This window comes from Pundamilia nyererei, unplaced genomic scaffold (assembly GCF_000239375.1).
Source record: "Pundamilia nyererei isolate P.nyererei 1_Seehausen unplaced genomic scaffold, PunNye1.0 scaffold00310, whole genome shotgun sequence".
In the NCBI taxonomy this organism is placed as follows: Eukaryota; Metazoa; Chordata; class Actinopteri; order Cichliformes; family Cichlidae; genus Pundamilia; species Pundamilia nyererei.
In genome coordinates this window covers 252,879-267,154 of record NW_005187711.1, presented here as the reverse complement: position 1 = coordinate 267,154, position 14,276 = coordinate 252,879, and the positions used below count along the sequence as shown (strand labels likewise).

Below are 14,276 nucleotides of genomic sequence, written 5' to 3'. Positions count from 1 at the left end.
GATTTAGACTTCTGTGGGAAATCTACAAATGTCACACCTTTTCACTCACCATGTGTTTATACATTGCCCTATTAATCTCTGGCTCTCTTCCACAGTGTCTTTTGTCCTGTCTCCCCCCGCCCCCCATGCCCCCACAACTGGTCTAACAGATGGGTGCCCCTCCCTGAGCATGCTTCTGCGGAAGTTTCTTCCTGTTAAAAAGGAGTTTTTTCTTCTCACTGTCGCCAAGTGCTCAGGGATCATCTGATTGTTGGGGGTTTTCTGTATTATTGTAGCATCTTTATCTTACAACATAAAGCAGCTTGCTGTATAAATTAAATTAAATTGAATTGAAACAACTGACATTGTAACTGGAAACTCCCTTTATCCCTACACTACCTAACCTTGCACACCATTCAAGTCATTGTGGGATGAATTGACCCAACGTGTAGGTACAGTTTATGGGAGGTGCACATTGGGTTATGTAGGAGGTTACAGCGTAGTGTTAAAATGAGTTTCCGATTACATCATAAGTTATGATGTAGCTTTCCCACAGAAGCATACTTCACGCATCATGAGGGGTTTCTGGTTTCTGTCACAAATCATTGCATGCACTCAGGAACACTTCCAGTTCAAAGGCAGGTTAAAACTCTGTCAGGCAAAGAAAACACCATATGTGAACATGATCCAGTCTTCTCTGGGTCAAAGCTCATTTAAAATGTATTGAGGCAAAGTGGAATTCAAAATTTTTAAATTCTTTTATATATACATATATATATATATATATATATAATGTTATATATATTAATATATATGTGTATATATATATATATATATATATATGGATAACATCTGTTCTTTCCTTAAAATGTAAACAATGTTTTTAATGCCTCTGGAGGAGACAGAGCTGATGCACAGGTATCTACTATCTACTTTTGTTTACAGTAAGCAGTAAGTTGAATTTACTTCCAGGAATAGTTTATTGTACTTACGGTGGCTCCATGGTGTAGTGGTTAACACCTTACATGTGACAGATGCTTAGTTAAGGACCAGCAGGAGACACAAACCAAGCCTCAGGGGCTCACAAGCTTGTGTACTCCTAATGTTGGATATTGTGGTCTAAGTCTTGTACGTTTAACTTTAATTTTCTGAAGTCAAGTTTATGTTCACACAAGAAACAGACAGAACAGTGTTTCCCAGTCAAGTGAGGCTGTGGGCCTCTTTAGAAATAAATAAATATTTGTGTAATGTCAATTTATAATGTGTTATCAATCACAGTGTTGAATTTCTACAGAAATTCACACCCACATTTACTTTAAAAACATCAGACAAAATGATACATAATTACTTTTCAGTTTTATTTGTAATTAAGTATTTTCACTGTGTTCAAAAAAGATTTTCACCTTGTGTGCTGTATTTTATAAATTGGTCGTTTTTCTTCTTTTGAATTATAATAAAAACTAAACAAGCAGCTCTCCAATACTGAAGCGAATTTCCCTTTGAAGTACAGTTGAATACACGTACAGTGCAGTATGAAATTAAATAGCCAGTCATAGATAGTTGAGTAAATGAACCGTGTTACATTCCGACACTTAATAGAGTCGAGTCTGTCACCTAAAAATAGTTTCCACGTCTCCCTGACCTACGAACTAAAACATTCAGCATCGTTCCTGTGTGGATGTGGACCTCATTAACTGTGGCTTTGGAAACATTTCCTTTTCTTACATTTTCTTGTAGTTTCGTCGCTGGTCGCCCACTAGACTATATCTCTCTCTCTATTTTGGTGCCTCCTCGCGCTGCCAAACCCCTGACGTAATGCTCTGCTGTTAATGATTAGCATGTGGAAACGGGCAGAGCGAGCCCCCCTTAAGTCAAGGCGGCCGAAACAAGGCCGGATATCGACTGCACTGATCTTCAAAATAAAAGCAGAATGCCTATCACAAGCGTCCACGAATGTGCTAAGTAACTAAGTACAAAAACGGATCAAATACTATTCAGGAGCATCTTTCAGAGAGTACTTTAGCTGAGTATTGCGTCTTCATACTTGTCCTTAATTACATTTCAGAAGCACTAGTTTTTAACTTTTAATCCCAGTACAAAATTAAAGTCAGGATTTTGGCAAACAAATCAGTTTTTGAGGGGATAAACGTCAGATTTCTAAAATCAGCAATAATAAAAGATATAAGCTAAGAGATAATAAAAGAAAATCTTGAGAAAAAACAGAATCCAAAAATTCTTACTTTTTCTCTTTGAATTCTGACTTTCCTCGTGAAACCTATATTCATAGTTAATCATAGTATGCACTAAAAAAATACACGATCTTAAGTTGAAACTACTGTAGTAGTTCAGTGACGTTTTCTAAAAAATGCTCACCGCTACTGCTTAGCTTTATTTTGAAAAGTGTTGAGGGAAGTCGGTGTCACAACTTTACTGCTCACTTAACCATGGAGTTTTAGGGCAGTGGAGCCCGTCTGCTGGGGGAGAGACAGAGGAAAAGTTAGTCAAGATGGCAAATCCCACAGACCGGGAGTAAAGGGGCACCGCTCCCCGAAAAAGCCGAGCCTGCCGCCCGTTCTGAGACAAACCCAACGATGCGAACAGCGCCAGCAGGTAGGAACCTTAAAGTTCGGTGTGTGTAATAACCGCTTTCCCCACAATGATTAACACTCAAATTGAAGTTTTTAGCTAAGCTGTTTCCCTCCGTTGTTTTATCAACTCTACCCCAGTCTTTAAATGAAAATTACACAGTTTTGACTAAGGACTTTTCAAGTAATGTCGCGGGGAATGTGGAATTCCCAGCCATTAAATTTTATTCGCGGGGCTAACACTGTTGGGAAATTTGCTAACGGTAACTTGGGTTAAATTTACAGCTGCTACGCGGTTATTCTATGGAAACGTTCTAGATAGGAACGTGGATAAATGTACGGATCTGTTCCCTAGTTTTCCGTTTCACAACATTTTACAAACTCCTCGTACACTCTAACACACGCCGACAGTCATTCCCTGTGTGCTGATGAGGCAAAGTGACAGTTTTAGACAGCGGTAAAAGCTCGGGAACCCGGAGTCGGCTCGTAGCCTGCTCTGCAGGGTTTTTACAGCTGAAAGCTAGCCTTCACTGCCGGATCTCGGTCTCCGATACGAAGTAACCTGTCATTAGAATAACGGAGGGAAGTCGGTGCTATCGTCTGTGCAGCACACAGGCGTGCCAGTAGCCGCCGTCGGTAACCCGGCGTCCTTTTCGGAAAATTCCGGGATGTAGCGCCACTAGTACCGACAGCTGTATTTTTAAGGAATGGGTGGATACCAAAAAAAACGCAAATTATTTATTTTTGTCCCGGTGGTGAATGCCACAAGCCTGTTCGCATAGCGACGGCGAGGAGGAGACCTATAAAGTATGAGGGTTTTTTTTTCTCTTTTTTTCTCCCTCTCTTTCAAACTACCCCACTGCAGCAGCAAGTCTGAAGCAACAGGGACACCGTCGCGTTTCTAACGATGCTCAGTGTTCTGTAAAAGTCACCGTAGAGGTCTGATAAGAAGGGAGAGACCTACTTAAGTAGAAGCTGAGAGCAGCGTGGGTTAAATGTTCCCTTTATTCCCCTCCCTCACTTAACATCTGACACCCTCTTGCAGGGCTGAGAGGGATTCCCTGAAGAAAAATGCCTGTGAGGCTGAAGCTGATGTGACACAGCCTGTGCTGGAAGAAAGCTGACTCATCAAATATCAATCGCTCTGAGAGTGACTAAGCAGCAGCAGGAGTTCGTTTCACCTAATGCCCAGCAAGAAGAGCAGCTAACACCCCCCTCCCATCTTCTCTCACCCTTACAACCCAGAGATTATCATACAGGAGAAGGCTCCACCAGGAATACTGGCAGAGACTGCTGACCTGACTAATAATAATAACAATAAAAAAGCTTAGAATGGTAACACAGCGCCACAGCTGAACAGAGACGCCAATAACCGCTGTAAAGCTACCGTTCAGTCTTAAGAGCAGATACGCTTCAATCCACCAGCCTTCAACCCCCCCCCTCCCGTCTTGCAGACCATGATGTTTCGTGATCAAGTGGGTGTGTTGGCCAGCTGGTTCAAGGGGTGGAATGAGTGCGAGCAGACGGTGGCCCTGCTGTCCCTGCTGAAGAGGGTGAGCCCAACCCAGGCCCGCTTCTTGCAGCTCTGCCTGGAGCACTCGCTTGCCGAGTGCACCGAGCTGCAGGTCCTGGAGGGGGAGGCCAATAATCCAGGTAGGACTACCACATGCTTGGTTAGATGCATTTACAGGCACTCACAAACACTACGATTACTTTTTTGTTCTTCACACTGCACTCTTCTCCTTCAGCAACTTCACTCTTCTTATCATAAAGGAGTGAACTGCGAAATTGGAAAAAAAAAAAACCTAACCCAAAGTAGATTTTGTGCTTTTCGATTTATTCAGGCATATTTCTGAAATCTGGGAGTTGCCAGCAGTTATTACAGAAGAGGAAAGAGTGATGCATCTTCTCCACTTACAGAGCTGGAATCCATTGATGCAGCAGTTATCACAGTCACTGTGACAGTTTAGCTGTTTCTGGTCAGGTTTTTCACTTATTTAAAACGAAATGTGTTTTTTCCATTGTTCCATTGTAGTTCTCAATCTTGTAACGGACACTAGACAATCATGGTGCAGGCATCCCAAGGGCATTAGAATAAACTTCCTGTGTGAGGTGTTCCTGTAGATACATCAGGAGTGGTAAATTGCTGAATCATTGATGGTGTTGTGCTGCACCCTGTGGCTGGTCAGTAGATGAGAGTGAGAGGAGGTTGAGAACTCGCACACGTTACCTCAGCTGGCACCACGGGTGGTTGGTGATGGCAGTCGGTTAGTGTGCCAGCCTTTATTGCCATGATGGTCCCTGGGCGGGTACTGGGCCAAGACAACTGAGGTGTTGGGGAGCGGGCGTGCATTCTGGTTTGGTTTTTGTTCCATCAGACTGCAGTGTGGCCATGGAAACTAAAACCCTGGCAACCGACTGAGCTCATGAAAAATAGAATGAAGCGGTGCTGCTGCTGCTGCAGCAGCAGAGTGAAAGCGTCTCCGTGCACCTATGGCAACAGCTGTATGCGGTAACACTGGGCCATCACAGCAAACCTGCCTGAAGTGATGCTCACAGATATTACAGAGTTTCTATCAGGGTGTACCACAGTCAGGGGCTTCGGTTAATACAAGCTGGTCTTTGTTATTATTGAGTAAAACTGGAGACATCAAAGTGCAGTTTATGAAATTCTCTTGGTCGACCCCTCCCAAAGTCAGGCTTGTTTATAGTGTCAGAGATCAGAGCAAAATGAGGACAGAGGCGATGGAGGAGGGCTGATGTCTTCTAATTCATCAGCTGTTCCTCTTTTTTATTTTATTTTTTATTTTTTTACTTTTCAGAATGTGCTCCATCATGCGAGATAGACTTATGGTCTTTGTGGTGATATTTAAGTCAGTTATGTTCAGTGTGGCTCCTAATTTTACAGCTAGCAAGACGTTGATTTTATTTATTTATTCTCACAGGACAGTTGAATTCCTAACAAAAGAGGCTGGAGAATTTTTCATTTGATTAATTTTCTTAAAATTAGTCCAGTTTAGCATTATGATCTGTTATATTTACCAGCCAGTGTAGTTTTCAAGTAATCTTCATCCATGTCTGTGAGTGATGGACAGGAGACCCCTACAGGAGCTACCCCAAATATGGGTATTTGTTAGAGGTGTGACAAAAGTGCACAGCATTGTGTTGTGACTCTGTCTTTATGTATTGTGAGACTCTGACTTATCCTAGTTGGTCATGTGGAGCTGTTAATTCCTGGTTAAAACATCTAGATCTAATGGAAGCTGACCCAGCTAAGAACAAGTGATGATACTTATTTTATTTCTCATTTCTTTGTTTTTCTCAACAAAACAAAACATAAAAGCCATACAAAAACAGAGGTAAATGGATGTAGAAGTAAAAAACATTGATCTGGAGAATTGTCACGTCCCAAATTTTTAATAAGTCTGTGTATAAACAGTTGCAGGTTCAAATCCCCGAACCGCTGATTGAAAAAACTAAAACGCATATTGGTGACAGAGTGTGGATCTATGAACCAGTCTTTTCAGATCAGTTTTTTCTTTACTTCAGCACTTGACAGTGATAGGAGCAGGTTGCAGGAGAACCAGTGTAACATTGAGGAAGCTAGCAGCAAAGTGTCATTATTTAACAGCGTTAACATCTCCAATTTCTTCCTCACAGTATGCACTGATATCACATTAGTGAACAGTATCGACAGATACTCTGTGTGAGAGAGGGAAACATGTTGTATAATAAATACTCACAAAGAAAATGGCGGCCGTTACAACCTATGTCTAAAAATGCAGTTTCATGCATCGGTCAAAACATTCTACTCCAGGTTCATGACGCCCAGCTCAAAACACTAAACCCAAGTCGAGTTGCCCAAGATTCACAGAATTTACAGAAAATGTAAAATTTTTGTGATATATATCGTTGTCGGGATGATAAATTGTCTTATATCGGGATATGAGATTTTGGTCCTGTCGCACAGCCCTAATTTGTGTAACTAGGCAGGGCAGTAAGGATTCAAGGAGCTTTATTGTCATTCGCATCACATGTTAACATGAGGTGGAACGAAATTATGTACACGCGGTCCTGGAGCGAAAAGAAACAAAATAATGAAGAAACAGAGTTTTTTTTTTTTTTCTTAAAAAGTAATACATAAATTTTTGGGTTGTTGTTTTTTTTTCCTAACAAACAGAATAACAAGTAATAAAACAATATGATAAATAATATGATAACTAGAGTGCAACAACCTGAGTACCAGTATGGATATAGAGTATAGGTATAAATAAATACTTTAGCAGCAAAGTGCATGATGACCAGCATTGATAAAGTGACAGTGTCAGTAGTGATTAAGGTGCTACAATAGCAGTTCTTGACCATTTATGCATTGAGAAGTCTCACAGCTTCTGGAATGAAGCTGTTTCTCAGTCTGGTGGTTTTGCATTTAATGCTCCTCAGCCTCCTGCCTGAGGGGATCGGGACAAAGAGTGTGTGTGCTGGGTGAGTGGGGTCCTTCATGATACAGGTTGCCCTCTTCCTGCATCTGGAGCTATATATGTCTGTGACAGTTGGGCGGCTTCACCACCCTCTGTAGAGCTTTCCTCTCTGCCACAGTGCAATTTCCGTGCCACACGTTGATGCCGGAGCACAGAACACCAGTTACAAAGAGAGGAGCTCAGTCCAGAGTCAGTAATTTATCAACAAGTGTCTGTGGGATCATTGTGTTGAAAGCAGATGAGAAGTCCACGAAGAGCAAACGGACGTAGGAATTCTTCTGCTCCAGGTGGGTGAGGGTGGTGTGAACCACAGAAGAGATGGCATCTTCTGTGGAGTAATTGTCTACCAGTCGCACAAACCTCTCGCTCAGCTTCTGCCTAATTATAATCTATAGTAGTTCAAGAGAGTTGGTACCTGCCTCTGTACCCAAATATTTGTACTACTACTACTAATACTAATAATAATAATAATTTTTTAAAAGAAATGTTTAGAATACTCGTTTGATTGTTACCAAAGTCTCCTTTAGAGTGAGGCACACACCTGCTATAAATGTAAGAAGGATTTCCTCAATTTTACTGACATCTTAGACCAGGGGTGTCAAACTCAAATACACAGTGGGCCAAAATTCAAAACTGGAACAAAGTCGCGGGCTAACATTAATATTTATTGAAATATATTTATTCCTCCAGATATAAGAATGAATCTTTTCTTATGGACTCAAACACGTTTTGCTGAAAAACTGAATATGGAACAAGCAAAGCTTAATACTAAACAATATATATATATTAGCTGTATAATACCAGTAGGCCAGCTCTAATAGTAATTTGGTATGGCTTCGCGGGCCAAATGTAATTAGGCTGCGGGCCAGAGTTTGACACCTATGTCTTAGACAGATCAGGGACAATTGCACTGTTCAGGTTTGGAGATTCAAAACTGAGTCTGTTTATCTCAGTGTCATCAGGTCAGGAATTTACAAAGTGAAGTAACTCTGTGGTTTTGCTACATTTACAGAAGCACACACATTTGAATAGTAACTCAAGTAAAGTCTCCTAGAATTTTCGTAATGCTTTTAAACTGATCAGTTGGAGTAAGTTTGTAGTTATTAGTATAGAACATGTCAGAACAGCTGCATTTTATTTAGATTTCTATTAAAACGGATCATTTTTCACCCCTTTTCCGGTCAACATTAAAGGTAATGATGTTTTTATTAAGAAAACATATCATACTATTGTGGAATGACTTGGGAAAATTGGATAATTTGGAGTTTCTTTCTTGACAAAGTCCTTGGTCTGAATCAGAGTATTCTGAATAGTTAGAAGTTATCAATTTGATATACGTCAGCTCTGCGTGTTCAGTTTGCACCTCTAGTTCACTGGAATAATTTTAAAGTTATTAAATGAGTTTCTAACTTCTGTAAATCCTGGAATTTGACGTCGTGCCCCTCAGTTTTGTCACACCTCGATCATCTTGTGGCCATTTCTAATCTGCTGATTCAGCTTGGTAACATGAAATCCGTGGCCCATTTCAGCTCTGTGGACCTAGCGTCAGAGCACATGCAGCTGAAAAGAGGGAGACTGGGAAGATTGTCTGGTTACATGATCCCTCTGGTATGTTGTGGTAGCTTGTTTGAGTGCTTATGTACTAGGGTAAGGCTGATAGATCAGTTAGCTGTTTTCTTTTTGTTTGTTTTTTTTGTTTTTTTCTGAGTTTGTATGGGCAGTTTATTGGTTTTTGAGTTTCTCAGTTTTAAAGTTGTTTTCAGTGACTTAAAAGCTGCTTCCCCAAAAGAGTTTTAGCACATAGTTCTGTGAGATCTTTTTTTCCCCCCTTCATGGATTTGACTAAAACACAGAGTACACTTTTGAAATTAAAACAAGCTATTATATACATACAGTGTGGGCAGGATAAAAAGCAAATTCACTAATCCTAAACTGAGTCAAAACTTCTGAGTCAAAACACTAATTACCGACTGCTTGTGAATCAGGACAGTGGGATTTTATGCTGATACAGAAATGAGACCTGCAGGCACTTAAAGGGTTAACATACAGCTGGAGGTCTTGGGCTGAGTGGAAAAGCGCAACTATTTGGAAAGCGCTGTACAACTGAATGGAATCCTCAGTGACCTACTTCTCCAAGCGGCTCAGAGGCAGGCTTTTTTCGGGACCCTGGAAGTGACTTGAGATGTGGCCCCAGTCAGTGGGATCGCTGAGACCTGCAGAATTGCATCACATGTGATTTATGATTTATTCCTCTTTGTTATTGGATTAACATGATTTTATCACGCTCTGGTTTTGGTTACTTTATAGGGTTTTTGTGTTTCTCAGCCTCTTTTTACTTTAACAGTCCAGCACAGATGTGTAAAAGGAGTCCTGCATCCACTGAGTTTTCAAGTCAAGCTTAACAAAAGACAACATGTGAAGTGCCAATTCAAATCATTCTTATCACTTCACCTTGCAACTTTGATGGCTTTTGGTGCAGAAATCACAGGGGAATTTGGAATACTGGTTTTACTGTTTTTATTAGCTGTCTGCTAATAAGCAGCCAGCTGCATTTTTGTTGTGATTAGGAAAGAATGTAGCTTCCTGTTTTTCCTCCCCTCCTAAAGAGAACAAAACTTCTTTTGAGGCAACCTCAAGAGGGACAATATTGGATTAAGTTGAGAGGACTTGAATAGTGTGCAGAGCGCTATCTGAAGGATGACATATGCACACATGTGTAGGGGTCGTGTAAGAGGTGGGGTTAGGGCAGGACAGTGGGCCTGGTGTTCTGAATGACTAGCTTCATTTTTGTGTGGTGTGGTGTATTGCTGACCTGGCCTGCACGGCTGTTTGAGCTGGAAGGAGGCCGCCGGGGATTGAGAACATACAAGCAGCAGCTGTGTTGGAGAGGTGGACAGAAGTAGAACTCTGTACTTGAGATGAGTTGCAGCAGCCAGCACTTGGTGACACTGTATTTATATGCAGTTCCTTTGTTTTGGAGTCCGTCTTTGTTTTTTTTGTTTTTTTTTTTAATGCTTTTGCACTGGTTGTTTTCTTACTGCTCAAAATGAATGCGATTTGAAGGTTGAGCAGAACAGTACAGCACAGACTATAGTAACCACAGTGATGGCACATGTAAAGTAGCTGTTAAGTGTAATGGAAAGTTAACCACTTTATTTACAGTTTGCAAGATAAAATACTCTGTAGGGGTTTGTTTGTTTTTTTTAAAAACACCTGTGAGGTTCTCACTCTTTGTGATCTGTGATTATTAAGCTGAACTGTTTTTAAGGAACTGGAGAAAAACTGTTGCACATGTTAAAATTAATGTAAAAGGAGTTAGCAATGGACACCGTTTTTTTTTGTTTTGTTTTGGGGTTTTTTAAAAACAGTTTTCATATATTATCTTTGAAGGAGAGACGAAAATTCATTCATATGTGTGGAAGGCAATGTCAATCAAAAAATCTCAGCCAAACACAGTCAAGTCACAGTCAAGTCCTATCAAAATAAATGATTTCACCGTGAGCTTCTATGCACTATTTGGAGATCCAAATGTACAGTTTGTGCTGTTTTTGTAACCAGCTGCGAGAAGAATGAAAGGTGTTTAATAATTTCTGTGTTCTGTTATTTTCTGAATTTTAATGTAGCATTATCTAAGATGGGTATAGAGAGCTGATCAGTCCAGTCAAGCTTGAAATCAGGTATGTGAAAGCTCAGAGATTTTCAAACCTGTTCCTGCTACAGCCAACCACCCACAGCGGCATATACAGTACTCTAAGAAGTCACATGGGTGATCATGTCCCAGCCCTACTCTCTCTGACTGAGTAGAACATTGGTTAGATGGTCATGCCATTGTGTCACAGCCTAAAGTTTACCTGTGTTAGATTTGGAGGGATGTAAATGATCAGAGTTGTAGTATGGATATGAATTTAAATTTCCATTAAAGAAAAGATGTAAAAGTATTACAGGAACCTTCCCAGCGAAATGGAAAAAATGCCTACATTTGATAGTTTTCAGTTGCTGTTTAGTTTGTGAATGGCAGAAGTGCAAAATGGAAAGAGACGTGAGTTTCTGGCGGCTTTTTGGTAATTTGAAACGATTAGGCGAAGCAAATGGAAAAGCACTTTTCTTAACACCTTTGAGCCTTAGATCAGCAGAATGTAAGAATTATACAATGGATGAGGGGATTTAACGTCAGTGAAGAATTTGAATTCAAAAAGCTGTTTGAATGTAGGTCAAAATATGGCTTCTGGCATTAGCCTTGTATCTGTTATTGTAGAGAGAAGGAAAGCAGAGTCACTGTCAGTCTGTCTGGAAGGTGAGTGACGGGGGGGGTTTGCGTTTTTATTTCTTATTTTTTTTAATGGCTAGTATTACTCAGTGAATTCCTGTTGCACTCTCTGCCTAAACTAGGTCTGATGAAAACCTGTACTGGAAATCAGCATTCCTGACTGAGGCGGTAAACGGTTCTGGTGTTGGGGATACTGTCTAGGAATGTGGGCACGTAGGAGCACACTTGAGTCTGTGTGTGTGTGTGTGTGTGTGTGTGTGTGTGTGTGGTGGGTAGACAGTGGAAAGAGAAAAGTGATTCCACTCTCACTAGAGCTAAGGTCTCCTAAGTACACCATGGTGTGGAAGAGAGGATGGGATGGGTGGGGCAGAGAAGGGAGAAGATGAAGACTCAGGAATACTGCTGCCATTTACAGCTGCCATTCACTGCTTTCTGTCTGATATGGCTTTCCAAAGGCTTTTAAAGTTATGTTATTAACTTTGAATATTAACTTTATATTAACAGACCTTATGGCTTCCAGCCTCAGTTGAAATGAACAGATGTTGATCAACACCGTTTAGCAGCCCAAGATGTTTTGGAGTTTTGTGGTTTTTTTGAAGGAGACTTTCAGGGTTTGTTGACGAGATCTAAAAAAACATGCCTGAGTAAGATGAAGATGATGAGTAATGTTTGTAAGAGCTATAGCATACATTTTAAAAACAAAAAAAAACATGGATGTCAATCTAATTTGAGCCTAATGTAGCTGGCCTGTTCTGCCACATGAGTATCTATAAATACGGTCTCCCACAGAGATAAAACTTAAAAGTGGAATTTTCTTTTTTAATACACACCCATAGAAGCTCTGTCATCAGCCTTTTGTGCCTTTTTGAACGTCTGTAGAGGGAGAGGGGAGAGAGAAAAATCTTGTCTCTGGTTTGAGAGCCAAACTATTTCATCGCACCCACGCATGAGCAAACAGTTTATTTCTGGAGGTTGACGGCGTGTTCTGTGAACTCGTACTGAAACTCAGGAATGGGGACAGACAACCTGCCAAATTGACCAGAGGGGGAAATAAAATTAGTCTTTTCCACCAGACCTCTACAGCAAATGCTTTTCCTTGTTGCTTGAGTACAGTTGGGTGTGTGTGCGCGTGTGTTTATTTGTATAATTAGTATTTTTATAGTTTACGTTTTACTGTATATATGTGTGTGAAAATAAGGGGATTTGCAACTGCCAAACAGTGGCTAGTTTGCTACTAGCAAACTAGCCACTGGGCAGACATGTCAGCCTGTTGATATTTTCTATGAGGGAGGCAGATGTAGTGTCAGTGATAGCAGGGATTATGCAATTAAGGGCTTCATAAAGGCTCAAGGTTTAGTTTCTCACTCACCCTTCTATGCTTGCTTCTAACTTTGATATCTTAGCTTCACCTTCTGTAACATGTTGGATTATTGTGCCATATGTGTATCTATGTTCATCTAGCCCAAACCTAAAGCACATGCTCTGATTGTGGTTGAATGTGATTGAATAGCCAGTCTGTTAGTGCTGAGTGTTTTGTGCTGAATTCATTTCTTAGATGATTAGAAAATAAATACTTTTACATATACTTTGGTCTAAAGACAGGTATTCAAACTTCTGTAAATGATAAAGTTTAAATAACCTGCAAGTTCTACTATATTTCCTAGTACAATTACACTATGAAATAAAGTTAACAACAACTGTTTGTGTTTTTGAATGCTTACTCACCAAACCTGTTGAAGATGTCTCACACTCCAAGCAGAGAATATGCTCTGAACCAAGGTCTCTGATCCTTTTTTGGATTGAAAAAAAAATCTGCAACAAAGCAGCAGCGATACGATGTGGTGACCAGACACCACAGAAAGTCAATAAAAGTCAGCAACTTCAAACAATGAAGGCGAAATAAACAGCGTTGACACAAAGTAGGAGGGATTCTCGGCTTCCAGTCAAGTTAAGGAAATGACTATCAATGAGGGTGATCGATATTTGACAGGATGGTAAACACGACAGGCAGCTAGAGCCAGGTATGTCCATGAGAGACCAGGCATCAGTAACAAAGTGATTGCAACAAGCAGATCGCTTCATAAAGGCTCTAAGTTGCAACAATGAGGTGGACTGAAACATAATTGGTGTGTGTGAGAGGGATGTCATGCAGTCATTTAAAAATATGAATTACCTGAAATGTTATGTAGCATAAAAGTACAAGTTATGCATTGTCAGCTGAACCTTTTGGAATGGTAGGTGGCCTGTGTGTGGTATATACAGTCTGAAGGTTTTATATATCAGGACAAATGTTATCCAGTTCTTGCCAGGTTTTAAATTGGGTCAGGAAAACCTGAGAATTACACCCCATGTAGACATGACATGTAGAGCCACCTTTTAATAGCAATAATTTCAAATAAACATTGTCTTAGTTCATTGAGGTTTGCAGGCATTCATTTATACACAGCTCTGTAAAGGACCCATCATAGCATTTCACTCAGATTGAGGTCTGGACTTTAATCAAGGTGTTGCCATGACCCAGTTTTGTTTTGTTTTTCAGAGAAAATGGGCTTTTGCCCGGCAACCTTTTCCAACACGCTGTACTTATTGAGTATGTTTCTAGTTGTTCTGGCGTGCTGCTTTTCCTCTTAGTTTGTATGGAATCATTAAGGGTGTACTCAGTTTTTCACAGGACTTCACAGAGTCTATGAAATCTTTCTTTTTCACATAACTGTATATACAGTGTAACTGTGGTGTAATTAAATCGTGATCCATTTAGCTTATTTAAAATGCCCTGCTGGGGATCACATGCAGATCTACCACAAACAGTCTGTCCTCCTAAATTCTAGATTTAAATTCAAACTGATCATGATATCAGTGCTTACATTTTCCCCTTTGCCTGCACATGTTCACATAAGAAATTAGAGCAGTTAACTTAGCTGATAGACTTCAGTCTTCTTATGATATTTTACGTATTAGCCGCTC

The 14,276-nt window shown here is 40.4% G+C and overlaps 1 protein-coding gene across 3 annotated transcripts in view; it reads left to right on the top strand.

The window, feature by feature from the left end:
• Positions 1 to 2,399: 2,399 nt before the first annotated feature.
• The window catches only part of samd4a (sterile alpha motif domain containing 4A), a 74,402-nt gene continuing 62,525 nt past the window's right edge, over positions 2,400 to 14,276 (top strand). For 2 of the 3 annotated variants that reach the window (XM_013915486.1, XM_013915485.1), the window contains exons 1-2: positions 2,400 to 2,589; positions 3,610 to 4,217. In XM_013915486.1, the coding sequence (XP_013770940.1) occupies positions 4,022 to 4,217 (196 nt within the window). In that variant the 5' untranslated portion in view covers positions 2,400 to 2,589; positions 3,610 to 4,021. The remainder of the gene's footprint in view (positions 2,590 to 3,609; positions 4,218 to 14,276) is intronic. The other variant, XM_005751423.2, reaches the window with a different exon arrangement.